Below are 26,832 nucleotides of genomic sequence, written 5' to 3'. Positions count from 1 at the left end.
ACTTTTACTATTATAATGCATGAATTATTTATTTTAGGCACAATTTCTATATAAAATATTAACTAAATGACTCCTAGCTCAAACATCACTGACTGTCTTTGCCATTTAGATTAATACATTTAAATTAAATTCACATGAAACAACATAAAATCATTTTCATTGTCAGGTTTTTTGTGCTTACTCTAAATTTTATTCTAAAAGTAACTGCACAAAATATCTTTTTTGCTGTATAATCTGCCAATGCAGTAATAACAAATTTTAAAGCTGTGATTTTAAATCAATGATTTGGTCAACTATGTTAGATCTGTTGCATAAAATCTGTAAACTGTTAAAAAAAACAGTAATGTCAAGTTCTCTGGCAGAAAACATGTAAAATGTAGTGAGGTAAGTCTCAATCCTTCTCTCATTATATTTTGCACAGAATCTTGACAAAAAAAGGATTTTAATCATTCGTCGAATCTGTTATGGTTAAGATCCATAAATATAAGAAAGCTATATATGTTTTATTTCAATGTGATATCTAGTTTAAGTTTAGTACAAATAGTACAGATACATTATGTTAGAGCTTAGAACCCGAGAGATTCTAGTCAAGTAAATGGTCTGTGATGTAGGCGTCTGGTTTCTATGGCTTTTTTTTTTACTTTATATAAAACTATGGCATGATTATCACAATATAGCAAAGTAACAAATCAACTGTGTTTTAAATAAAGGTTGCACAAGTTATCACAAGCTCCTTCACTTGTGTGTAGCTGTTCTTAAAAAAACATTTTTCTGTTGCAATATGTGTTGCAATATTAATTCACATCATTCTGAACAGATTTCTCTCATTCAAACAGCCCAAAAATGTTTTTAAAAGCTCAGTTTTAACACTTTTTTCTAGCTGTTTCTGATTATTTTAGGTAGTTCAACATACACAAAAAACTTTTAGGCATCACTTCTTTTAGAAATACCTCAAATATATCTTCTATTTAGTTTGATAACACATTTGAACATCTGTCTTAGTCTTTCCATATATTTTACGACCCTGATTACAAACTATTTTAATGCCTAATTTATTGGAATCTACAGGATCCACAGGATTTAGATGAAAAGAAGCGGTAAACGAGTGATTCTGAATGGTGTCTTCGCTCCATGCTCAGGTGCTGCTTAGTTAAGCTCAGAGAGAAACACAGGCATGAAATTTGCACTGCTCTGACTTCACACATAAATTATGCATCTTGTTTTGACTGAAAACTGTGTCTATTGCAAATCTGTATCTCAGAAGCAGAGGAGCCGGCTCCGGCTTCTGTGGCTCTGTGTCAGTCTCACTGACAGACAGAGAAGAACAGCAAGGCAGCAAATCAGGCTCGCAGAAAAGCATTATGTAAGACGGCTGCATCTCATATTAAAGCCTCGACCTGGGTGTTTTCATAGCGGCGCTATATGTAAACAAATCAATGGTAAGCTACTCTAGACTGCGCTACATCAATAAAACTGAATTAATCTGAAGAAAGAAAATAAAAGATCAAAATCAGAAGCTGCATAAATAAAGATTTAGCTGGAAACCAAAAAGGCATCTATTTAGTCGGTACTGCTGAGAAAAAAGAGAATAAATAACACTTAAATCTCTTTAATCAGAGCTGACTGTGGTTTTAGTCTAGAGCTGTGGACTGACACAAACTTGCCGAGATGTGATCATATTATGATACATACCTTAGGATTCAATATATTAAAATATAATATAAAACTATAAGCAAGGTAATATATTGCGATTAAATCAAATTGGTACCACTTTAAAATAAGACTACCTTTATAAAGGGTTTATAAAGGTGTACAATTAGTTTATTAATGGTTACTAAGTAGGTTATAAATGCCTTAAAAATCATTAATAATCAGTTATAAGACATATGTAGAAAGAGCAACAATATATATGGCTGTGTAAAACAGTTCACTATTTAGCAAACAACAGGTCATTATTTCTATGTATGTACTTTCTATGTGTATGTGTTATAACTGATTATACTTATTAATAATTATTAAGGCATTTACAACCTAATAAGTAACCATTAATAAACTAATTGTACACCATTTATAAACCCTTTATAAAGGTAGTCTTATTTTAAAGTGGTACCGTCAAATTTTTGGAAAATTCCCAATGTATAAAAACACTATTTTTTCCCTTTTTCTTTCTTTCTTTCCTTTCTGTTTTCTTTATGTCTATTTTTCACATGTATCAAGATTCCCTGTTTCTGATGTTGCCCAGCCTGGCTCTTGATTGTCTGCTGTGATCTATTCCTGCTCTAAAACCCTATTTAACATTAACACTGAGCATGTGCCCATCACCTACTAACTGGAAAAAACAGGGGGGAAATTTTAGAAAAAATTATATAAGAGTCAGGTGTGCTCTGATTTTGACGAATTGCTATTTAATTAGTGCAGCACTTCTGTGCTTCTGTGCTAGCAATATGCCAGAAATAGATTGTAAAAATTGACTGCTGTTGGGGTTTAACATAGTAATAAGGATTGCAATGCACCTTGCGAAGGGTGTGAGATAGGGCCCTATACCATTTATAAAACCTGAATAAAAATTACAGCCAAATTCGTTTTTTGAATAATGGATAATTCACAAAGTCAGAAAGTCAGTCCACCACTGGTTTTAATGATGGCTAGTGTGCCCAATCCTGGTCCTGCTGAATAAACAATTTGTAGAATTCAGCCCCTTGTAATTTTCTTAAAACCACTTGCATCATTACCTTGTTACATTTACTGGTACATTTTAGGCTTTGAATCATTCCTGCATGCAGTACTTATTCAGTATTTCACTGGGGTGCACACATTCACAAAATTACCAATTCATAAAAGCCCTAATAAATAGGATATGAGACCCTTGACATTCCCTGCCAACAGCTCCTCCGATTCAGACTCAAAATAGACAAAAAAATTAACCGCACCTGCAGAAACATTCCGTCCTGTGGCCTGTGATCTAGACCTCATTGAATTTCCTGGTAACCTATTGGCTTTTGTTCACACATGAGCCCTCCTGGTAATTTCCTGGGAATTGGGTTGGAACTGGTGCAGGTAAATTGCCGTGTCAACTTTACCGAGATTTCGAATCCGGCTTGTCTTTACACTTAAGCCTTTCTTGTTTAATTAGCCTCGAGTGGAAAGGGCCGACCATTCCTGATCCAGGTAATGAAGAGCCTGGATATTACAGGCAGGTGTGCTGAATCTGAACTCTACAGAGTGATATACCTGCAGGACCAGAACCGAGCTCCCTTGTTCAGTGGCATTACTCCAAAGAACTGCATTTGCTTCTTCTGTTTTTAACCCTTTACAGTTCAGCTCAAATTTTGGTAGAGCACAGTTTGGTTTGAGTCACTCTGTGTTACTGAAGAAGGTGTCGAACTTAACTCAACCTGATTGTGCTGTTTCAACCAATCGGCAGAGATATATGAGAAAAAAAAACTTATGATTTTGAGTGTGCGATATCATATTATACAGAATAATATCTTTTAAAATTAAATCCATATCATGAAAACAGTGGTGTTCTGTCTTGAAAGCAGTCTATTCTGTATTTGTTAAGCTGTTTTATGTTGCATGCACTCACTAAATATTCTGCACTTTAGATTTTTTTTATTTACACTTAATATATTTTACTGAACTAATTAGCTAAACTAATTTTGCATAAAAAATATTATAACATAATAAAAAGTAACAAACATAAAGTAATGAAACAATGAAAATCTACCACAAAATTAAGTGGAGCACATTTAGTTAATTTATATAAACTGCAAACAAATAATTAAAATTAAGAACAGTAAATATCAAAACAAATGCAAAAAATATGTTTTCAGGATCAATATTATCTGAATAAAGAATAAAATGATAAAATGATACTACAGTGTATGATATGAAATGGCACACCCCTAAGTGTATATATATCGTTTTTTCATATCGCCAAGAATATTGTTACTGCAAAAATACCCTGCAATATTGTGATATTGTGTGGGGATATATAATTTTTTTTTTTGCTTTAAAATAGAGCACAATGCTGAACCTGAGTAACTCCCAGGAAACAATGCAGCACTAAAGAGCTGAAAAACCTGAGAGAGAAGCAGAGCAGAAATGAGCTCTCCACTTAATTACAACACATTACAACACATGCAATTAAGAACTCCTTTAAACCTGGAAGCCTCAAATCCGTGCCAGGTAAATTAGCTGAAAACCAAGCCAACATAATACAGCTCTGGATTGCACCTCGTCAATTACATGAGTACAGATACCCGTTTCCTTCTTGAGGAGGAAGCAGTGCGATGCTTCCCCACTGTTACTATGCTCTTCAGATGAGCCGGTCTGCTCGTCAGAAACCGACTACAGCAGGACTGAAACAAGAGCCGGTTGGATAATTTTGGATTGCGGAGCTAATCTTAGATGCAAATGCATTCCAGCCTAAATATTCACCTGGATCTGATACAGGCATGGTGTGAATATGATGTGAAAAAAAGAACTGGGTTGTGGCAACTTTCAGACTCCTGCTGTAAAAATAAAGAAGCTGTAGAAAGTTGTTACTCAGGCTGTGAAATATGGCCCTAAAATAATATATAATATCACAACATTTCAGGGTATTTTGAAATAAGGATATTAATGATGACACAAAAAAAAAAAAACACTAGGGGCCCTATCTTACACCCGGTGCAAAGCACAACGCACGGCTCATCTTACAGCCTGCCAACAGTCTGTTTTCATGTCTTCTGCCTGCGTTGTTTAAATAAAAAAGGCACTTGTGAAATATATCTAAGCTGATGGGCGTGGTGTGGTCAGAAATTAGGTGGGTTCAGATACAGTTCTGGTGTATTGCTATCTTGGCAGCAGAAAACACAGGCGCACGATTAAATGAATACAACCTAGGCAGACATCAACACGCAGACATTCAGATGAGACATTCAGACGAGCAGGTCCGTTTCCTCTACTGAGAGGCAATGGAAACATCCAGGTAGCTGCGCCTTTGAAAGAGTAATGCGCCAAAGTCAAAGCACAACTGATTTTTAATGTAAATTGCAAGTGACACACTGATTGGTTTATTACATGTTATGCCCAAAACACACCCATGATTAACTAAGAAAATAAGTAGACGCTTTTTGCGTGTTTCGAGCCACACAAGGCATACTTTTCCCATCATTACGATAGCAAAGACACACTGACATGACCTAAATCAAGCTGCACAGCGCACAGATTACAGCTGACCTATAGAATGCTAAAATAGGGTTCTCAGGGTGTAAGTAAAGACGATATATTAAATTCTTCTTAAATTTTGTGTTGCAATACTATACAGATTTTTAAAAACACAGTATACTATTTTAATCATTAGTACACATGTAAAGATCGGTATAAGACAGTGCTTAAATTAGTAACGTGTTTAAACCACGGCCACTAGATAATAGTGTTGTACTCTGTTTTTTAGAGATGCCACTGTTTTAACTGGTTAATAAGATTATATAAATATGATAGTGTGTTTGAGAGTTTTTCTAAAATTTGCAATATATCGTCCTCCTTAACCCACCCATCATGATACATATTGCATTGCCAGTCTCTTGCCAATACTACTACTACTACTACTATTTATAATAATAAAAATGTAACAGTTACATAAAAAATTATGTAATGCAACAAAAAACTAAAATGCAGTTTTAACTACAAATAGCAAAACTATACAAATACAAAATAGATTGCTTTCAAACATCAATATCGCCTATGATGTTTTTTTTAAAGCAGTGAGAGACCATTAATGTAAATTAATATATTTTAAAATTACATAAGACATCATTTATTAAGTACTAGGACTTTTGTGCAAACTGACTGGGGCTATTCTCAGCTGGTAGGCAGATGGCCAGATGAGGGGTTAATTCTATTAATGAATTGTTTAGTATCTGCATTATGTTAGATTATTATTGCATCAGTAGCATAAAATGTTCTTAAAATGATATCATTTATCACTGTTATTTTATGAAACAATATATCGTCCAAACAAACGTGTTTTGATGTTCGTGACAGGCCTATGTACACTCTCAGTGGTTACTTTAACAACGCAACTTTTTTTTTAGTTGTATATTGGCTTCTGTATTGGGAATTTGTAGTTGGCTAACCAAACAGACATCCACAGTCAGTGCTCGGCTATAGTGATGGGTTCTGGCTTCATGGTGGAGGAAACCGTTGGTAGTCAGCCAGTTTGGCTCAGTTATATACTATATATACCCAAAAGCACTTGCCCACAAGCATGTGTGTAAGAATTAGCAGTGCTCAGTTCATCTCGAGCTGTATATCTAGTATAAACAGAGCTAATACTAAAAATACCAGAGCTCCTATAGAGCCCAGGTTCGAGGCAGCCTGCCGCTGACAGTGCAGCAGCTGCTGAGGATATGCTTATACTCACACAGACAAGCTTTCAGGGGACTGAGAGTCAGAAGGATAAATGGTTCTGCTATGGAAGAAGTGCTGTGTACACGCATCATCTGCAGACTTTCACACCCTCAGAGCAGAATTATAAGCAAGTATATTCTAGATTTGGATTAAATCAATGCGAAACTGGCTCTGGAAAGTCTCAGTTATTGCCAGCAATAAGAAAAGCATGATGTTATTAGATATGAACTATTTTACATTCATAGGTCACTGTAAGAAGCAGGCAAATACTGTTGAAAGTGTAGATACTGGGATTTTAATCGATACAACATTTGAACTGGATAAATTGTTATTATTGTGTTCACAGTCTTGGTTTGTGGAAAGAAACACGTTGCGGCCATGTTTTAATATTGCATTATTTTTTTTTAGTTTTCTGTTACATACATTGTAATCAGGTTTGAAAAATATTGTAAAAATTATTATATCACAATATTTAAAGGCATAGTTTATTGATTTTATTTACAACCTGCGGCACTACACTAATTAAACAGGACTAATTACACTCTAATTACAATGATCAGGGTGGCCATGGACAATAGGCCTAAAAAAGAACTAAAATTTTCATTATGATTTGTAAATAGTAATTTTACAAGATTAAGTGATATTGAGTTGATATATTCTACTTTTGCTATGAAAATCGGGCTTTCCTTTTGTATCAAGCAGAAAAAAAACAATGTGTTTTGATTTAATTTACCTTATTCTTACAAAGTGATGGCAATGCTTATTTGATATATTGTGCAGTTCTAACTCAGACCTTACTAACTAACTATACTAACTTACTATACTATACAATAAGTCAATAGTAAATGTAAATCAAATGTCCATATACTCCATATACTAATTGCATAACCTAATTAGGTAATTAAATGTGTCATTACATTACGGAAGATAATTACTAAACCTAATTTACATGTAACTCATTAGAATCATGCAAATTCAAATCTACTATTAATCTACTATTACAAGCGATAAATAGTTAGATAGTTACAGACAGTGGTGAATTGTGTTTTTCTCTTCCACAGTTCAGTTACATGCTTCAGAATATTTCATGTTATACAGCATAAAATAATCATTTACAGTATGAACTACATTCATTTCCAGGGGTTTACAGCAAAAATAATACCAGCAGTGAAAAGTACGGCATTTGTATATCAGCAAAAGAGAGATTTTGTCATCCTACCTTGCCTTTATCCCTCATTGAGCCTTTGCCAAGGATGGACATCTTTGCTCCTGTTTCCTCTTGTAATCTTTTCATGGAATTGCCCCGGGGCCCCAGCAGTTTCCCAACAAAATTAAACTGTAATGGAGAAGAGAAAAGGCAATAGCATTGGTCTCTCGTACCGCTTGACAGTTCTCTTACCTCACAGTCAGTCCAGAACATCTGCAGCTTTTTTTTTTTTCCTTTTCCTCACGAAGCCTGATCCACCTTATCCCAAACAAATCAACAAAGAAGAGCCGGTCTCAGAACGAATCGAATATCCGATGTGCCCATCTATCACACATGTATCGCTGATCACAGACAGGTTTGTGCAGCGTGGAAACCTGCATGTCGGAGTGTGTACCTCTATCTGGAGGGACCGCAGTCAGTCATCTGTCTAATCGATGTTCAGGGTCAGCGGTGGGCCTCTGCTGCTCTCAGAGATATTAGAACATGTGCAGATGCCAATAAAGATCCTTGGAGTGATCCAGAGGTCTACGCTTGAATGAGGCATAACATAATGAGTTTATCTCCAATGGGGATTCAAGCAATACTGTGGAGATGATGAGCTATCAAGCAATTTCCTTGGGGCAACATCTACCATTTCAGCCTCACAGTGGTCAAAAAGTCACTGAGACCACTTCCTCAATAATCCCTTTTTCCCCTATCTGCTCCCTTCAAATGCCTCTATAAGCTGGTCGTGCCTATTATTGCACTGCGATTCTGACTCAACGTTTACCACCAACAATATCAGATCAAATCATTTTCTTCCAGTATCTTCTGTTGTGAAGTAAGGATGTTAATGGAATAAATACATGTCCTGGATTAACATGATCAGAATACACAAATGTAATTTTATAGATTTTTTTAAGAATACTTTTAGGCTACATTGAAACAGCAGGGAAACATGGTTCACATCCAGTATTTTTCATCTGTGATGCAGATGTATCGTTGATTTGTCAGAGTGTCAGAACACAAAACAAACTGAATCTGACATTTTCAATTCTGATTTGGGCTACTTAAATAAGTGATATTTAATAACAGTGCATATTACCCACATTTGCAGCAATGCGACTCACAATGAAATTCAGAATTTTACTTTGAGGAGAAGGGAAAATGGACAACAGCAGCGAGTGAGGGTTTCAGTGGAGGGATAGCGAGGTAACAGATACAGTATCATAAATCTTCGACATAAGTCCTGCTGTCAGCCACTGGAACTGCTTGATAGCTCCTGTAAAGCTGGCAAAGATGAAACCGAAACTTCAAGTGAAGCGTTGTTCTTGAGCATATGCGCATCAGTTTACCCCATAGACAGAGCATTGTCTCTCAAATGTGAAGCCACCGTAGGATGGGCGCCCCCTGCTATTCGGTTGCAGAAAGCTGCGTAACCCCACCCACCCCCATAGGTTTCAATGGCAAAACAGACAACTTTCAATCACGTTTTTTTTTCTAATATACTGCAATTCTACCTCCATTATTTAAATGCAGCAGCTAGTGTAACCTCTGCTTATATTGTCAAATTTTTATATCCCCACAGAATTCGTTTTTTAAAACGTTATTCAGCTCTATTCAAAAAGGTGTGGTTATTGTAACAGGACTGGGTTACACCAACGACTGTATGGGCGGGACCATAGACTGTGTGAGCTCTGTGGAGGCAGCCCTCAGGGGCAGGTTTATTCAAATGAGTAGGCTGTCTCTTCACAGTCTTTCTTCCTCCTCTGGTCTCTACTGCGCAGACTCAGGTTTCAGGATCGGCAACATGGCGGAAGATTTTGGCTTCATTTTAAATGAATGAATGGGAACGACGACGCGGCGTCCATCATTTTTACAGTCTCTGGTTTACCCTAACAATATCAACAAGTGTCTGATTTAGGTCAAGTTAAAAAGACAGTTAAAAAACAGCCTAAAACAACACTGGATTTGGTGAGAAAATCATATTTGGGTCACTTTTACCTGCTGTGTGAATGCAGCTCTAGAGTACACAGTTTTTGTCATAATAATAATGCAACCTTTGAACATACAGCCTTTAAAAACGTCAATTAATATTTTTTGTAGATTTTCTGTTTTGAAATATCCTGGCACAATAAGCAGAGAGATTCATAAAAATACTAATCAAATTCCAAAACATATGGAAATATGTTAAAACTGCATTCATACTGCATTCTTCAGTAAAGTAATCCTGAAAGCTAGACTCTTATCAGAAGACGTTTTGTCTATGAGTGATTCTGTCATTACTTCAGAACACTGTCTAGGCTTGTTTACTGTCCATTTCTGCTCTGCTGGGCGACAGACTCTGCTAAGAGAGGGGAGCTTGCCCTTCAAATCTTTTCAAAGGTTAGGTGATATGCGGCAGTCAGGATGAAACAGTTGGCCATAACACATGTTGACATACCCTGCCTAGCACATGGCTGGAAACCACTCGCCATCCACTTTCAGCAGCCAGAGCAGCTGCACACAGAGAGAGAGCTGACTTACTGAACAACTGAGCTCTGCTCACATCTACCTAGCGAAACAGTTCCAGTACAATTACAGACAACACAGCAGAACATCATTCAAAATGTGCAGTCCATTAAAAAGATGAAAAAGGTATAATTGTATTAATATGATATAATGCAAGTACACTGATATGGTAAATGTCATGGGTTTCATATGTAAAAGCGACTTGACTTTGCTTTCAAAAATGTCACCTCAGGGAGGATGCCTACTCCTGTATAAGTTGTGTGGTGTTAACTTGTGAGTGAAGTTAAACACTGGCCAACATGCTCATGGCAAATTGAGGTAAATTATCAGAGTTTGAGCGAGGCCTGATAGTGGGTGAAATTGTGAAATGAATTGTTAAGGCATTTACCATTCCTCAAACTGGAATGTATCACATTTTTTTGCAGCCTCAAAAAAACATGTATCTTCAATAAGCATTTTTTTAAGAGAAAGATAAAACCTTCTCAACTTTCAAAGAAAGTTGGACAAAATTGACTTTTTCTTCATTTTGACACAGTGTAAGGGACAATTTGTGTGTTCAGATGGTACAATACAAGGATATTCAGTTTATATATTTCATTATATGTATATTACTTACTATACAATAAGTATATATAATAAGTATATATCTTAAACATATATAAGACCAAGGTGACTAAAGTTGCACTGCCGAGGTAGCTAGTTTAATGTGTGAATAGAACAGCACTGCTGAAATATTACTGATTACCTACAAAAGCAGCTGAGGTAAATATATTGTGATCTGTTAATATATAATATAGCATAAGGACCAACACTCATTTAGGCTATTTAATTATTTTGGTGAAAAAAAGTGGCAAATGTTATGAAACCTTGTAAACAAATGTCTACAGAATTTAGCCTTCAACCAAATGTTTTCATTTGGTTTGGTTTAAATCTCAGCCAAAAATCTTCATCTTGGTACATCGGTAGATATGAGATTAATTTGGTCAGAGGTTCTAAATTATGTTTTTTTTTATTCATTTTTACTTAATTGCAGGCCACAGCGTTCAGTATCTAGTGTTGTTTTATGATGACAACAAATATATTCAATTCTATTCTATTCTTTCTCATTAATGCTTGTTTTTAGGTGAAACATCACTGCAGCACTTATTTTACTTCTTCATCAGTTTTTTTTATGATTCTTTCCACTCTTGGTCATTTCAGCCCTGCTTCAACATTGCTCTGCATCTACAAGCACTTTCCATCCAGAGTGCTGAAGCTGAAGGCTTTGGAGCTGTCTGCCTGTCCTCCTGCGGTGTGGATATAACGGGAATTCTCCGCAGTTGGCCAGAAGCCCTCGAGCAGATGGCCGCCTCGGCTGTGGCGCTAAGGCGCTCGCTGGGCGGCGGCAGTGGAGTGGCCTGTTTTCATTAAGCTAATGAATGTCTGGAGCCACTCTCCAGCTCCACGGTGGGCAATTTGGGCTTTATTAGGGGGCACGGTTCAGTGTTAAATGAGGTTTGAAACGACGCAAGCCGTCCCCTGCAGTCCCCAGCAGTGGCAGGATGGCTGGCAGTCTGGAGAATGATGGGCGCGGACGGTGACGCCAGTGCAGCGGTGACAGTGACCGAGATGATGGAACTGACATCTCGTAAGGTGTGTGAGTAGCATGATGGAGTGGGATTAACATATACTGATCGCGCATCAATAAGTCATATCACAATATATCAGAACACGCTAGAAAAGCGTGAAAAAGAGGACGGAGAAAAAGAGAGCGAGAGAGTCAACAGTGCGCTGCTGATTTATTGATAACCAAGAAGAGGTTTGGCCGTACTGTGGCTTATAACGGCCTACTGGACTGAGCTGTGAATGCTTAGGGCTGCCTGAACAAATGAGTTTTCACACTTGAGGCTTTGTGACAGGGACCTTCACCTGTGCTAGTTTCTCTCTGGTGCAGACCGCATTGATTTTTCTCAAAGAGCTCGCCGAGTCTTTTCAGGGCAGAGAAGGACCATGCAGCCCTCCATTTATGCCACATTAGAAGCCAGGTGCGACAAGGTGCCGCTTTGTCTAATAGGGATTTTGCCTAGCAGTAAATTATATATGACACTTGGCACATCAGAGATTGGGACGGTTCACAGCACCACATGTTTGTTCAAATGGGGGAAGGACTGAGACTCAATTGGAAATAGTACAGATCATTAACTTCTGCTTGCTCTCATTATAACGTATATTGTAAACCCAGTTGGCCAATGATGTCAATAAGCTATGCTGTGTGGCTGAACGCAGGTTGTGAAGTCAGGTACAAAAAAATCAATGTTAGGGCAATGTCTAATGCTGTGTCAATCTGATATAATAGAATATTGTCCATAGCTGATGTTGATGCTGTGATGTTCAGTAACCAAATCCAACGACTTCAAATTAAACCTAACACAATACAACAGAATTTTAGTTGTGATTGATAATAAATCTGATATGTGACAACGCTGTTGTATATCCCAATATTGATGTGGAATACAATACATTAATTTAAGCTCCTCAATTTTTTTTTTTGGCACTTGGCTTGGCTGAACTTATTTTTCCCCAGATTAGGTAGCAGTTCACTGTGGGCTTTTACCTCAACTCACTCTATTTTGCTCTACCTCACTCTATCTTGCTCTACCTCACTCTATCTTGCTCTACCTCACTCTATCTTGCTCTACCTCACTTTGCTTGGTCTATCTCCAGCCTTGTTACATTACATGAGCACAGTCTACAGTGTAAACAGCTCCTTTTATTGCTGTGGTTGATGTGTTTTTTTATAGAAATCTAGTCTCACAATAATGATAAAAAATTTTTTTACAGCCCCTAGCTGTGAGATGTGTCATTATAACCTAGCATCTAGTGTGCTTAACTTCATAATGTACACACCCACACAAAGTAAATTTCAAATGTTCTCTCCAATCTCTTCCAAATATCATGTCAGCATCGTATTGATTTAAAATACCACCATTTAAGTATAAATATGGTCTCAAAAACTCATCATTATGTAATTCTAGCACTGTTTGACACTGATATGTTGGAGGATTTAGGTCATGGGGCCATCAAAGTGACCAGAATTCAACAAACTTTGACTAACTTCAACTGACTAACTTTGAAGCTTAATTTTAACCCAGTGTTGGTTTTACATGAATGTTTGACTTTGATATTAGAGTCCAATATTCTTCTAACAATAAACTCAAAACCCAACGGCTTGTGATTATCACATGAGAATGTCATACTGATGTATAATTCCAACAATTAGTTGTAAGGTATGGTAAAAAAACCCAACATGAAATTTTAATGTGGATAAACAATTCTATTTTGCTTTCTAAATAAATTTTGGCTGGCAATTTCAATGGCATCCTCATTTCGTAGAGCACCTGTACTATCTATACTTCACTCTAATGGATGTTATTTTGGGTCGCCGCTCTCCTAGGACAGCTGTTCTACTGTATTTTGCTTTTGTGGCCTTCTCCTGACTGACATAATGCAAATGAGGCTTCTATATTTATGAATATGTCAAACTACAGCGGGACACATATTTTCCATGCAGAAGAGACAAAAATGCGCATATATCTACCATGGGGAAAAAACACCAGCATGGTGAGCTATTTTTAGTGTACCTGTCATCGCTGTGCATCCATACCATCATTGCTTATGATGAAAAAAACATCAATAAAGGAAGGCTCTACAGCCATCTGCCTTTGTGTTATCTATTCTTCTATTTTTCATTCTGTTTCTATCATACCTGACACTACTGACACTCCTATGCTATACAGATTTCTCGGTAACAAATATCCAAGGTTGCACTCTCTCTCTCAACACTGCTACCATTCCAATCTCCACAGCCGACCATGTGCTATTAACATTTGGCATGGCGTGCAGACAAGCATTATGCCCAAATAGTGGCTAGGCGTTTTGCCTCTGTTTGAGTTGGAGGGTAAGACGCAGCACCCTCGCCGGAATCCAGAAAGGATCCGCAGATGGGCCGAGTCCGGCCCTGCCAGCTGAAGCAGCTTTGCTGCTGCAGAGACCCTGCCGCTCCTCAGTGCCGGATCTGAGCGGCGGCCTGGGAGCTGTACAGGACTGGCAGCAGTGAGGAGCTGGCTGTAGTGAGTCAGTGGACACAGGCATTAGCTGTGAGGAGCCGTGACAGTGGCAGGATACAGTACAGTGGTGCTAAGAGGAGGAGAAAACCCTGCTGAGACTGAGGAGGAACTAATGAGCTGAGAGATAGACAGACAGTGAATGTGAAAAAATGAGAAAGAGAGAAATATAGAAATAGACAGATAGAGACCAGGAGAGAGACAGATTAAATTCCATATGGACTCGTACAGGATTTCTGGGCTGATACTCAAACCGATAAATGAAATGTGTTAACATTTTAAAAAAGAATTCCCACAATAATGTATAATTAAAGAAGCACTCTCTGCATTAACACCCCATGCTGTGATTTACTTCTACTACTGTAATTTACTGCAGAGCAGACAAAACACACATTGAGTGTCCCATGATTCCATTTGGTCAGTTAGATCTGATTTCAAGTTTTTTGTGTCATTTAGCAGTTCTTAATGTTATGATGTCTGACTTGAAAATCAGTGTCACACATTCACATATTAAAGCTTAAAAATTAAGCTTTTTTCAGAGCCATGGATTTGTCTGAAAGTTCTTCAACTAGACCACACTGTTCCATGTTTAGCACTTATTTTACTTTTGAATGATTTCTCCTCACTTACTCTCTCAGTGAAGCAAAAAAGTATCTTCCTTTGTAGTTTATCAGCTGCAAAAACAGTTGGTTAGTCAGTTAGACACCAATGGGTTTCATCAATGCTTGATATCATTCCACTGGAATTTCTGACTGCCTGTATGCGTGGTTTCTTAAAGGTGGGATTCCAATCTATGGAGGCTTTACTAAGCACTTGCTAAGATTACTGGTAGTCTGTATTAGTATACAGGTATTTAACTTTTAGGCAAAATATTGTTAGTTTGTATGTTGTAGTTTTACAGTGACAACTTGAGTAACAAAACACTGATGAAGTAAGTAACTGATAAAAAGGTCCAGATAAGGTGGTAAGTAAACACTGTGGCTACAGAATGGTTAGATGCAGCAAAGGACTGATGCCACACCCCTGAGTAGTCTAGAGAACGTAAAAAAATAAATTTAAGTAATTGAAATGTGTGAAACAATGATGTTATTCAATTTACTATCCAACTAAACAAGTAAAAATGATGCCACTATCCATCACCCCAGACTCAATGTTTCAGATCCTGTGCAGGCTAAAACAAGACAACAATTTGCTTTTATTTAATTTACATCCATTGGCATTGGCATTGTTGTAATTACGTTGTAAATATTGAGATACCAACATCAGAGAGGTCAAAATTGTTAAAATTTTCCATTTGTGGTAAATAACATCCATCACTGCTATACTGTGAACCCTTAAGACAGAGAGTGAAGGACAGATAGAGAGAGTAGAAGGGAATGAAAAAGAGAAACAGACTAATGGAAAAAGAGAAACAGAAAGAGGAAGCCCTTCAACAACACTTGTCCTACTTTAAAGTGAACTTCAGAGCCTGCTGAAGAGCTTTAAGGTAGATGATTACTGCAGGAATTGGAATACGAGTATCTTTTTCTACACACCTGAGATATGGCCACAAGTGAAGGCTGCTTACAGATTTGTCTCATTAGTGCTCCTCTGTTGAAGACGCCCTCGTGCCCTCTATAAATAAACTGCAATGCTTTGAAATCACTGTAGCTTAGCCAGGCAATATGACATCCAAATTTACGAAGATGAAAGGCAGAGGGATTTTTTTTTCCTGAGCAATGCGCCCAACAGAATAGACTTAACACTCTCAAACTGCTTTATGTGTTTAATATGTTTAACATGTTGTGTTTAAGGCAATGACCTTAACACATTTTAGTGTATGTAAAGGTCATTAAAACATCTCCCCTGAAACTAATGAACTGAACATCACAAGCTCTTTATTACCTTATTTAACAGCATTTATAGAGACATGTTTATTCTCAGCATATTTCAGATTAGTGGAGCTTGGATTTGCTCCCATTATTTACACACACCAGCAGACCCGATAGCAATCAGATAACAATAAAGACATTAGGAAACCGACAGAACGGGAACTAGCATTTTTATGTTAATATAAAGTCCATTTCCAGCAGCTTGTTTGGGGGATATGTTCAGTGCAGCTCTAAAAAAAGGCAGCAGTGGAGCACAGAGCCTAAGGAGAATGTGTTGATGGATCTCCTGCATTACTGCACCCACACTGAGCTCTGCACTCGGGGGCCGACAGCACAGATGTTGGGTAAACAAACAGCACATTAAGACCATTGCCGAGTCAGGAGGCTGACACCTTAAGGAACCCTTATCCATACAGATGAGAAAGAGCCGGCACACGCTTCCACCACCTACAGCTTACCACCTTTCCACGGAAAGTGGGCTTTAGTGCATAAGAGTAGGCAGGACTGAGCAACACTCAGAGCACAGAGCGCTGGGGAAAGGTCACGAGTACTTGATTAAATGTGAATAACCTTATTTAAAAAGTCATCTCTTAAAATTTATCTTCTTAATCATGAATCAGTAATTAATTAGCTGGCAGTTCGTGCAGAGATAAGGTATATTTTTAAAAAGTCAAACTTTCTTTTATTTTACATCTGCAAAAGACTACACAAATTTGCAGCATTCTAAAGCCTAGATTGCATTTAGGGTAAAGCAGGACTGTCATATATGGACCCAGTAGCCCATTGGTCTCATATATGGAATATATAATGGTGATTTCATGCATGAATGCCACACAGTGACGATGTGGCTCAAAACTCCAGCTATTTTTCATTTCTACACATAAATAAATAATGACTATAGAAACAAACATTTTAAAACTAACTCTGGGGGCTCTGAGTGGTCCAGACATTGTCACTATTAGGGGTGGGCAATATTATATCATATACAATATATTGTGACACAGAAATATCATGATATTAAAAATCCATATCGTGATAATAGGGATTTTTTGTTTTAAAGCTTCACAGTTAATAATGAACTACTTATAAGTGTATTTATTGTATAATTGTTTTAGTTTGCAGTTTATATGCATGAAAATATTCTGCAATATTTTTGATGCATTATATTATTTTATGCTATATTATTTATTTTGCCACATAATGATTATACTGTTATACTATTATACCATATATCTAAAATTAATTAATTATTTTTCTGTTATCCTATATCGCCAAGTATATCGTTATCGCAAAAATACCCTGAAATATTGTGATATTATTTTAGAGCCATATCGCCCACCCCTAGTCACTATTATCATCATAACATTATGAGGATTGCCAGTAGAACCCTGGATAATTCTACTTGGTATCAGCAGCCAGAGTCAGAGTCTGAAAGAGCACAACTGGCTCTGCTTTCTCTGGGTGGGTAGTTATATGCTTCACGTGTCAAAGACTGCATTTGCTAGCCTTTACCCTCCTACTTTTTGGGGCATTATTATTGACCAGCGAAGTTCACATGAACACGGAATGAGCAACTGACCTTTTATAAGGGGGGTAAAATCGGCAACATTATATTTATTTAAATAAAGAATTATTTAAAGCGATCTTTGCTCAAGAAGCTTACTCATTTTTGGTGGTACTATAAAATTAATTTCCCTTCTCATACATGCACAGTGAATTGTGGGTAACCAAGGGCTGCAAAGGAAACCTCTGATTTTCACTGCTATACACAAAGCAGTTTGGAACAGCCTTCTATGACGTAGTGGCTGAGAATTGAAGACCACCTCTGCTGCAACCTAGGTTTTAGAACACAGCTCTTGTTAAGTCCATTTTATTACTGGGTCTCTCTTAATAACTGTGCTGGTGTTGACTCAATCATTGGAAGATCACAAGTCAGGTCTGTTGTTGGCCACAGATATCTGTTGATGCCACAGATATCTGTGGCCAAGGATCCAAGAGAACATAATTAGCCACGCTCTCTCTTGGTGGTTAGGGTGGCCCCCTTCTACTCCATCACATAACATGATGCTAGCCAATGTGAACTTCTGGTAAATAAACATTAGCAGTTAATTAGCATTTAAAATCCTCTTCCAAATGCACAGAGCTGTCCAATAATTTTGCTTTTGTGGCAGTTTGAAAGCAAAAGCAGGGATTGGCTATGATTATTTTAGAGGGAGAAACTATAAACTTAAAAAAAGGCTCATTTTAATTATGAAATAATTAGTATATTGTAATTTTTTTGTATAATTGACATGTCTAGTTTTCAATATTAACTCATATAAACTAAACAGTGCTATTTTGTTACACCTATAGAACATCTGCCCTGGTCTTGCCTGAAAGGTGTCAAAACAAACCATGTAAGAATGTTCTCTTCTCTTACTCACTTTAAGTGGGTTTTTCAACAGTTTTTTGGCACTTAGATGATCCTTAATTGGTCGTTCATGAATTTCTTTACACAAAATCACTCTCACATACAGATCTCACCAGTTCTGTTCTTGCCAGTTTCAAATCCTTTCAGAATAAGGAATTAAAGAGCTCTGTCACTTTGATGCAAATAAGCTGTCGCTGGCCATAGCGTGTACATGCTGCATGTTTAGCGCCTCTTAGTGTTAGCTTGTTAGCGAAATGGCAAACCATGACCAAGGTAGTTTATGCTTAACTGCAACAAAAGCACAAAATTCATAATTTGACAGTACTTATATCTCTCTTATCTGCTAACTTGCCACAAACCCACCATGACTTGCCACAAATCCCACCCTCAGACGAAGTCTGCTGGCTAAACCTGCTGTGTTTCTCAACCAAAATGGCCACAACTAATCTATTCTTTAAATGATCTAGCAGGTTGGGCTTAGGTGGGGGATGACGGGTATGGAGGGGTCACAAAAAGGGAGCATCCAAAAGGCTCATGGAAGCAAATGATTCATGACACCAAACACTTTCAGCTGACGCATAGAAAACGGATGGATGGATTCTTTTTGCACTTTTTACACTGACCCAAGTAGAAATTGAGTTTTGCATAATATGTACCCTTTAAGAGATTCTTAATGCTAAGATGCTTTTGGGAAACTAGGCTCAGACCTGTCTGAAGTGAGAGCAAGACAGTACAAACAACTCTTGAGAACCAATTTTAACTAAATCCTCATAATACTGTATATAAACTGCTTATCAACCACATGATTATATAACTTCACTGACTCTCTAAAGACTCTGAAGACCACCACCTTCCAAATTCCACTGCAGAGTGGTCAGTTTAACAGTAATGCCATTAAACTGAAAAACAACAGATGGTGCATGGTCGTGAGCTTGGTGCTGCTCAACAGCTTTCTCCTGAACTGAGGCACTGTAAAACCACCAATGAGATCTAGACGCATTATCGGAGCCTGCATTATCATTCAAATAAACAACCTTGTTGAAAACAGTGTAGCAGGTTACTCCCTGAGCAAGCCTCTAATTCATAAAGAAGATACAGCTACTTAAACAGCGGTCTCCTCTCTCAGCACGCCGCTGGGCTCCGCTCGCAGGCTTATCTATGTTAAACACCTTTGACTAGGTTGGTCCTCCTTTGGGACCAAGGATTTCTTCAGTGAAGCAACAATAGGATTATCCTACTGCACAGAGTTTGCAGAAACCTCAGTGTTAAGGTCACAATAACTGAAAACTGATAAGCCTGGAATCTATGTAGAAAAATGCAGAAACAATCTTGTGCGATTGATTAGTTATGTTTCTGCAGAAAAAAAGGGCTAAAAGGGGATTTTTTTTTGTAGTGCCATATTGAAAAAAAAAACATTCTGGAGAAACATGTTAGTAATGTCACCAAAGCCTTTTTCTGTTATCACAAAACACAGCTATGGGGAAGTCTGGGAATTTTTTTTTCCTAACATGAGCAGGAAGTTTACCGAAATGCTGCACGTCAGATCTTTTAGAAATCAGTACCACTTACTCAGGTGGTGAGAGAAAGGAGAAGAAAATGTAGGTAAGGAGGAATAATGGCACTTGGAATGGAATAGTATTGAATACGTACTAAAATATATGTGTTTTATTGAGCACATTAAGAAAAAATATCCATAAACTTCATTTTAATAACCTGCATATATCTTTTCAGCACCAAACATTTTCTAAAGTTACAAATACAATTTGTAACACTATGTAAATAAGGAATTTAGTACCATATCTCCCTGCAAATGTGTTTCAGTTCATCAAAATTTCCTGGATGTCTTGTATGCATATCCCTCTTCATGTCATGCACTCAAATCTGGTTTAAAACTTGATACGGTTAAGGTCAGAATTTAATGAATTTCAGGATCAATTCATGATGCTCCCTCCACCATGCTTAACAGTTGGCATGAGGTTGTTGGGTTTGTTTCCGAGTGTTCTTTTTCATCCAACCAAACCATTATTCGCTTGTGTTTAGAAGTTCCATTTTTTGCTTATTCTATTCATAGAATATTTACCCAACGCATTGTTCAAGATACAGTAGGCAAACTTGAGATGTTTTTCTTACAGCAGCATCTTTGTGTTTACTTTCAATAACAAACTCCTTGTTTGCTATTATTGTAAATAAGGGATTTTGCAGTTCATAGAGTTCTCTTTGTGTCTTTTGCTTTTCTTGCTCACATTTTTCAGGATTTCCCACTGTGTTGGTGGAGATAACAAGATGCCCTGATTTGTCTTTGTTTTTAGGCAATTGATGTAAATGGATGTAGAGTAATGTAAATCCAGGTCTTTAGGAATGCGTTTGTAGCTTTTGCCAGCTTCATTTTTCTTTAGAGTGCTTTGAGAGTGTCAGTGGGTGTGTTAAGATGTGCAGGGCAGGGGGCCTCCATGATAAGGAAGAAGAACCAATGTACTAACCAATCTTTTTGAGAAACAGATTTGCAACCAGACCTCAATCTTCATAAATACAACACTTTAGGCAGCTAGATTTTGGAGAGGTCTTTAACACGGAGGTTCACTTACTTTTTCTAGCCTGCACTGAGGATGTTTGATTAATGTGCTCAAAAAAGTTCCAAACAGTACAACAGATTGTATATAATTCTAATTTAGATAATAAACTTATTCATTCAGAAATTCTGATAATTAAAAAAGGATTTACATACCGTTTATTGCTCGCTAGACTTAAAATCATCATTATAACTTTAATATCAAATTAATATAGTTATCATATAGTGGAAATAAATGGATTTGAGATCAGTGCCATGATGTACTTTCAAGTGTTTTGTATTAGGAGGGGGTCTCTGAACTAATCCACCCACTAATAACTGGGGGGAGGTGGAAAGGGGACGTAAGATATGGTACTATAATTAATATGCTAATATTAGTCTTCCCTGCCAACTGGAGCATGAAGACAGAAAAAATAGGTTTTGTACAAGTGTAAAGGTTTAATTCTTATAATAATAAGCATTAATAAAACCAGTTATCATCCCAACTCTATATGTTGCCTCCATATTTACAGGCAACTAGAGATGCAACCAAATACATTTTTTGGCTAAAAAAACATTTCTTCAAAGGCCAAATTCCAAATATGGATTTTGTCCTTTTTACCACTAAATAAATAAAATAGCCTACATGTATTTTGTCTTGCTTTCCAATTGGTAAAACCAAACCAAAGCTACAGCTACCCATATTTACTGGTGGTGCTATTTTAATCATAAATGTAACTCAGTAGTGCTACTCAAGTCACATATAACTCACATATGACTATAACTGGCTAGTCTTTTCTGGTTATGGTCTATGCTGGTTTGTGAAAGGGCAGGAAACATTCTACTTATATCTTCTCTTTTTGTCAGACCCATACCTGCATTCTGACTCATATGATCCTCTGGTTGTTCACTCTTTCCCCAGTTTTACCACAATAGCTCCGCTCTCAAGGTTCTACATCTCTCCTTCAAGGTTCTGTGTGCTTTTATAAGTAGGAGGATCTGTCTGAATAGAGCTAGCAAACTGTGACTAGATAGGAGCTTTAAATTTCTGCACTGCAGCAACTGCCTTGATCCAGCTGCTGATGATGCAAGTTTTTCTTCTCCCCCAGCAATTGTTGCCGGACACCTGTTTGTCAGTTTTATGCCCCATCCCTACGGAGCGCTGTGAGTGATGGCGTGGTTTTTCTGCTCTCCCTAAAGTCTGCGCTGGATAGGCGGAGTGCAGCACAGTTAATGCTGGCCGGTGCTGTGTGAAGACATAAGCCGTTCTCCATCCACGCCAATCAAAATTATACTATGAGATGTGTTCCAATTGTTCTAATTACAATATTTCATAACATTTAGTCTTGCAAATAAATGATGCCAGTGGGATCTTTTTGAGTGATGCCAAAAGAGAAACACTTTGCTTTTTTGCCCAGACAGCTCTTTCAAGGAATTGTTTTGTATAAATGGGATACAAAATACCTTTAAAGAAAAAGACATTTAGCCAAAAATGTCATGGAACCAGTAAAATGAACAATTTCTACAAAAAAAAAAAAAAACAATTGTATTTACTTATTATATTTAAAAGGTTAACAGTTAAATACGTTTTTCTTTTAACAAATTCATTTATGCAATTTTGAAAAAGGTGACAATTAATGAAAACCTGAAAGAAAAATGTGTTCGGTATTTGGATCATTTATATTGTTCGATTTGGTTCTGAACAAAAATGTTACTTTTGGTGTTTCTCTAGTTCCACACCAATTTAAAAGCAATTTTTGTAAAATCATTTAGAAACTTTTTTGCATAGTCAGTCTGACATCTTTACAAACCCAAAGCTCAGGGAGGCTGGTAGACATTACATTCTGCACTAAAGTAACGGGACACCTATCCATTCATGTTTGTTTATGACATCAAAGGTATTAGAAAATTGTTGTATTTAGCTCTTCCTGGAGTATCTGTCTCTACTGCTCAGAGAAGATTTTGGATCATTATTGTAAAAAATTCATTGCATTCATTTGGTTGCCTTAATTTAATTGCATTTAATGAGGTAATAGAACCTCTATGTACTGAAAGGTTCTTCACCAGTTAATGTTTATGACATTTATTCCTGAAACCAGTTATAAAGCTTTATTATTTGTTCAGAGTGTTCAAAGCAATTGGATAGGGAGTCTGACATCTTTACAAACCCAAAGCACGGGGCGACTGGTAGACCTCGATTTCCGCACACATGTCCCAGTTATCCTCTTTCTAATGTCTTTGATCAAAGCCACATCATCCTGTATGGGGAAAAGAACACCGGTGGTCATAAAACAATTTTGCAGAAATACTCTGATGTGCAGAAACGTCCCATTTGATGGATCGTTCAAATCCCTCTTCTAAATCTTAATACAGGGGTTTCCATGGCGACCATATCTCTCACATTACTAGATAGCAACACGGGCACTCCCATTCATTTGTCCACCCTGCCTTTAGTGTGTGCGTGAGATACTCTCTCGGCGTGAATCTGCTTGCAGGCATCTCCGCCGCGTGTCAGCAGGAGCCATATTTCTCCAGGACCACTGGCTGTGCCTCACCGGCCCGGTTCCAGCCTATCATACACCTAGCGATTCATAAGCTTACAGATAACAGAGAAGATCGCCGCATGGCAGAGGACGCATACAGATCCATAAGGATGGGTCTGAGCTGGAACAAAAGAGAAACGGTCATGGTGCTTTGCTGCACATTTCACAAACTACAACAGGGTTCATTTTTCTGTGTGAAATGATATAAAGTAAGTCATATAAATTGTAACAAACAACACCAAAATATGTTACTAGATTTTTATTAATGATACAGTGTACATTTTATGGACAAAAGTACTGGGACACCTGCTCATAAAAAATATATTTATAATATACTGAAACTACATTAAACTAATGGTTATGGATAATATTTGAAGGTTCATACAGCTCTAACACTTCACCCTACCCCTCTATTCCAACAAGAATTGGGATACCTTACATCTAAATGTGGATGTGCAAATCTGAGGGGTAGTGCTAAGTGGAAGGGGTGAAATTGGACAGGTCTTTTGATTGCATTTATAAGAGATGGATGTTGGATGATCACCACTGTTCTCATTTTACATAAGGTAAATACCATGTGTCATTTATTTCCCTCAACTATAAGACATTACATAAGAAATCTGGTGAAAATGCTTACATATATTATACATGTTATTATATATATACACTGGTAATTGTCACTTTTTTCAATATTGTGCAGCCCTACTCTAAAGTATTGGATGGATCACCATCAGTCTTGAATACAGTTTTTCTGCTCCACAGCTCACTAACAGCATGCTTTATACCACTCTAGCCCAGGTCTGTTATTAGCATTAGATGCCAATAGGTGAATCTTTACTGTATCTTCTCCAACTCTATTGTTAGTATGTATCTGCAGGGAACAGACAAGCTGTGTGTTTGAACAATTTTTCTTCAATATTGTGCAGCCTTACTCAAAACAACAGGCTGGAGCATGATCATTCTAAAGAAAACACATTGCTGGAAGGGGCTATACACCCCTCTAGCCCACACTTAGTATAAGCAAAAGGAGGCAGTTGATTCCACACATTTACAGTATTAATTTTAAAACTGTTCTATTCTATTGGCAGTACTTCTTGCAAGCACTGTGTGTTCCTTTGCAAATCTGTGTCAGCAATGGGTGAAATCCATAGTATATAGCTGAATGCATTTATTATACAGGGTGTCCACAAACATTTGGACATTAGAAGTATGTTTTTAAGGGTTGCTGGCACAAAAGCCCATAAAACCTTAGCCAACATCACTCTCCCCTACATTGTCATTTTTGCTGAGCTCTGTGCATCTGATTCTGTGTAATTTAAAAAAATGACTCTGCATAATAGATTCAGGAAAACTAAAGAGGCATGGAATATGCTGATGCATCGTTATATCAACTCAGGGAGGGAAAAAAAAGCGTGGCAGACTTCTCTGCATATAGAAAGTGATTTTCAATGCCCCTGTCAGTCGTGCTCCGAGAAGCCTGTGGGCACGACTGTCACGGCTTTTGTTCATTATCATAAAAACCTGATGCTACTGGCTCTGTAATCATACCCGTATGTCATTTCCTCGTGAAGGTAATGAAACTATTCGGTGGAAATATTGTGTGATTTTGAATAAGAAGTCATTACTTTGTTGACTGCCTCAGCACTGTTTCACAGATAAGAACACAGCCTGAACCAGTAACCACATTTTATAAATGATTGATTTTAGATTTAAAGCAGTAGTATTTGTTATGGGGGCGGGGACCAATTGTTCTTACGAATGTTATCAGTGTGCTGGTGAATATACAATCTCAAATCAGAAATGCTGGGACAATATGGAATATAGAAATGCTGGGACAATATGGAATATAGAAATGCTGGGACAATATGGAATATAGAAATGCTGGGACAATATGGAATATAGAAATGCTGGGACAATATGGAATATGGAACAAATATGTGTTTCATACATTTACTTTGACTTTTATTTATTTGATTGAAGACAGTATGAATGTAAGATATTTCATGTTTTGTCTGCTCAACTTCATTCCATTTATTAATGTATATCCATTCCTGCATTTTAGCCCTTCTACATGTTTAAAAAAGAGCATTTTCCACTTGGTAATGTTGACATTCCTTCTTATGACACTTAAACTACATTTTAGCACCCAGGATACAAGTTCATAAAGTGTTTTAGTTGCTATTTTGGCCCATTCTTCCTACAAACACATCAAACAGTGTACAACAAATGGAGTCGTCACTGCATTTTCCATTTAAAAATTCTCCACGCGTTCTCTACTGGGGACAGGACGTGAAAGCAGGATGAATGGACCTGTTCCCTCTATTTCTGCAGTCATGCTGTTTTAATGTGTACAGTATGTGTTTTTGCATTGTCATGTTGAAAAATGCATGGATGTCCCAAACACAGCACTGCTAATGGTGCTGATACAGAAGCTACTGCGAACATGGAAATATCAGATTCCATGCAAGATTAGACGTAATCTGTTCATTCATGCAGAATGGACACAACGTAAACTTGATGATAAGCTTTGTAAGGCTAGATGCACCATAATGTAACCTTTAAAATTTACATTTCCAGAGGTGTATCTAAACCCCCAAGTCCCCAAAATCCCCCAAACTTACAGAGTTAAGGATTTTGGCTTTATTTTTAATGTTTGCATATATGGGTCAGAATATGCATTCCACAAAATAGGACAGCACAGCTTACTGTTTATGAATTGGGCATAAATTGGGAAATATTCAGACCAAACAAACAGGCCTGCAATCAAGCAAAGCAGGAGAATGGAGAGGAATTAAAAAGGCTTGATGGTTTCATGCAAATGTGTGAATTTAAGTCAACCTACTTTAATGAGAACATCAAAGAAAGTCAGATCAACTCCAGCCCAGACTCACAGCACAGATGCTGTTCCAGGGAGACTGCCTCATTTAGCACCAACACACACGCACGAAGAATAGTCCTCCAACTAGGATTAATTACATCCTCCCAGATAAGCCTTTCCACCAGACACTGAGCTGCTCCAACTGGGCACTGCTGCCTCTGTGCTCTGGATGTCATCCTCTCGACTCATCCACAAATTGACTTTTCCACTGACACGACAACCTAGTTAACCCTCAGAAGTTGGAGTTATTGTAGGAGATAATGAAGTCATGGTGTAATTTGGTGCCAATTCTTTCTCACTCCAAGCCATTGAATGAAGCTGAGAAAATTAGCTGGATGCAGATTCTAACCTTCTCACTGTTCCTGACAAAAAGGTCAAAGAGAAGA

At 37.4% G+C, this 26,832-nt stretch overlaps 1 protein-coding gene across 8 annotated transcripts in view; it reads right to left on the bottom strand.

Annotated features, from left to right (window-relative positions):
* Nucleotides 1-26,832, bottom strand: part of khdrbs2 (KH domain containing, RNA binding, signal transduction associated 2) — a 132,322-nt gene that overhangs the window by 72,393 nt on the left and 33,097 nt on the right. For 7 of the 8 annotated variants that reach the window (XR_007440038.1, XM_049481597.1, XM_007256089.3 and 4 more), the window contains exon 3: nucleotides 7,616-7,732. The exons of the other annotated variant lie outside the window; for it this stretch is intronic. Coding sequence is in view for 6 of the 7 variants with exons in the window: in XM_049481597.1 (XP_049337554.1) it covers nucleotides 7,616-7,732 (117 nt within the window). In the remaining variant the exon portion in view is untranslated. The remainder of the gene's footprint in view (nucleotides 1-7,615; nucleotides 7,733-26,832) is intronic. 8 annotated transcript variants of the gene reach the window in all.

This window comes from Astyanax mexicanus, chromosome 7 (genome assembly GCF_023375975.1).
Source record: "Astyanax mexicanus isolate ESR-SI-001 chromosome 7, AstMex3_surface, whole genome shotgun sequence".
In the NCBI taxonomy this organism is placed as follows: Eukaryota; Metazoa; Chordata; class Actinopteri; order Characiformes; family Acestrorhamphidae; genus Astyanax; species Astyanax mexicanus.
This window is presented reverse-complemented; position numbering and strand designations above follow the sequence as displayed.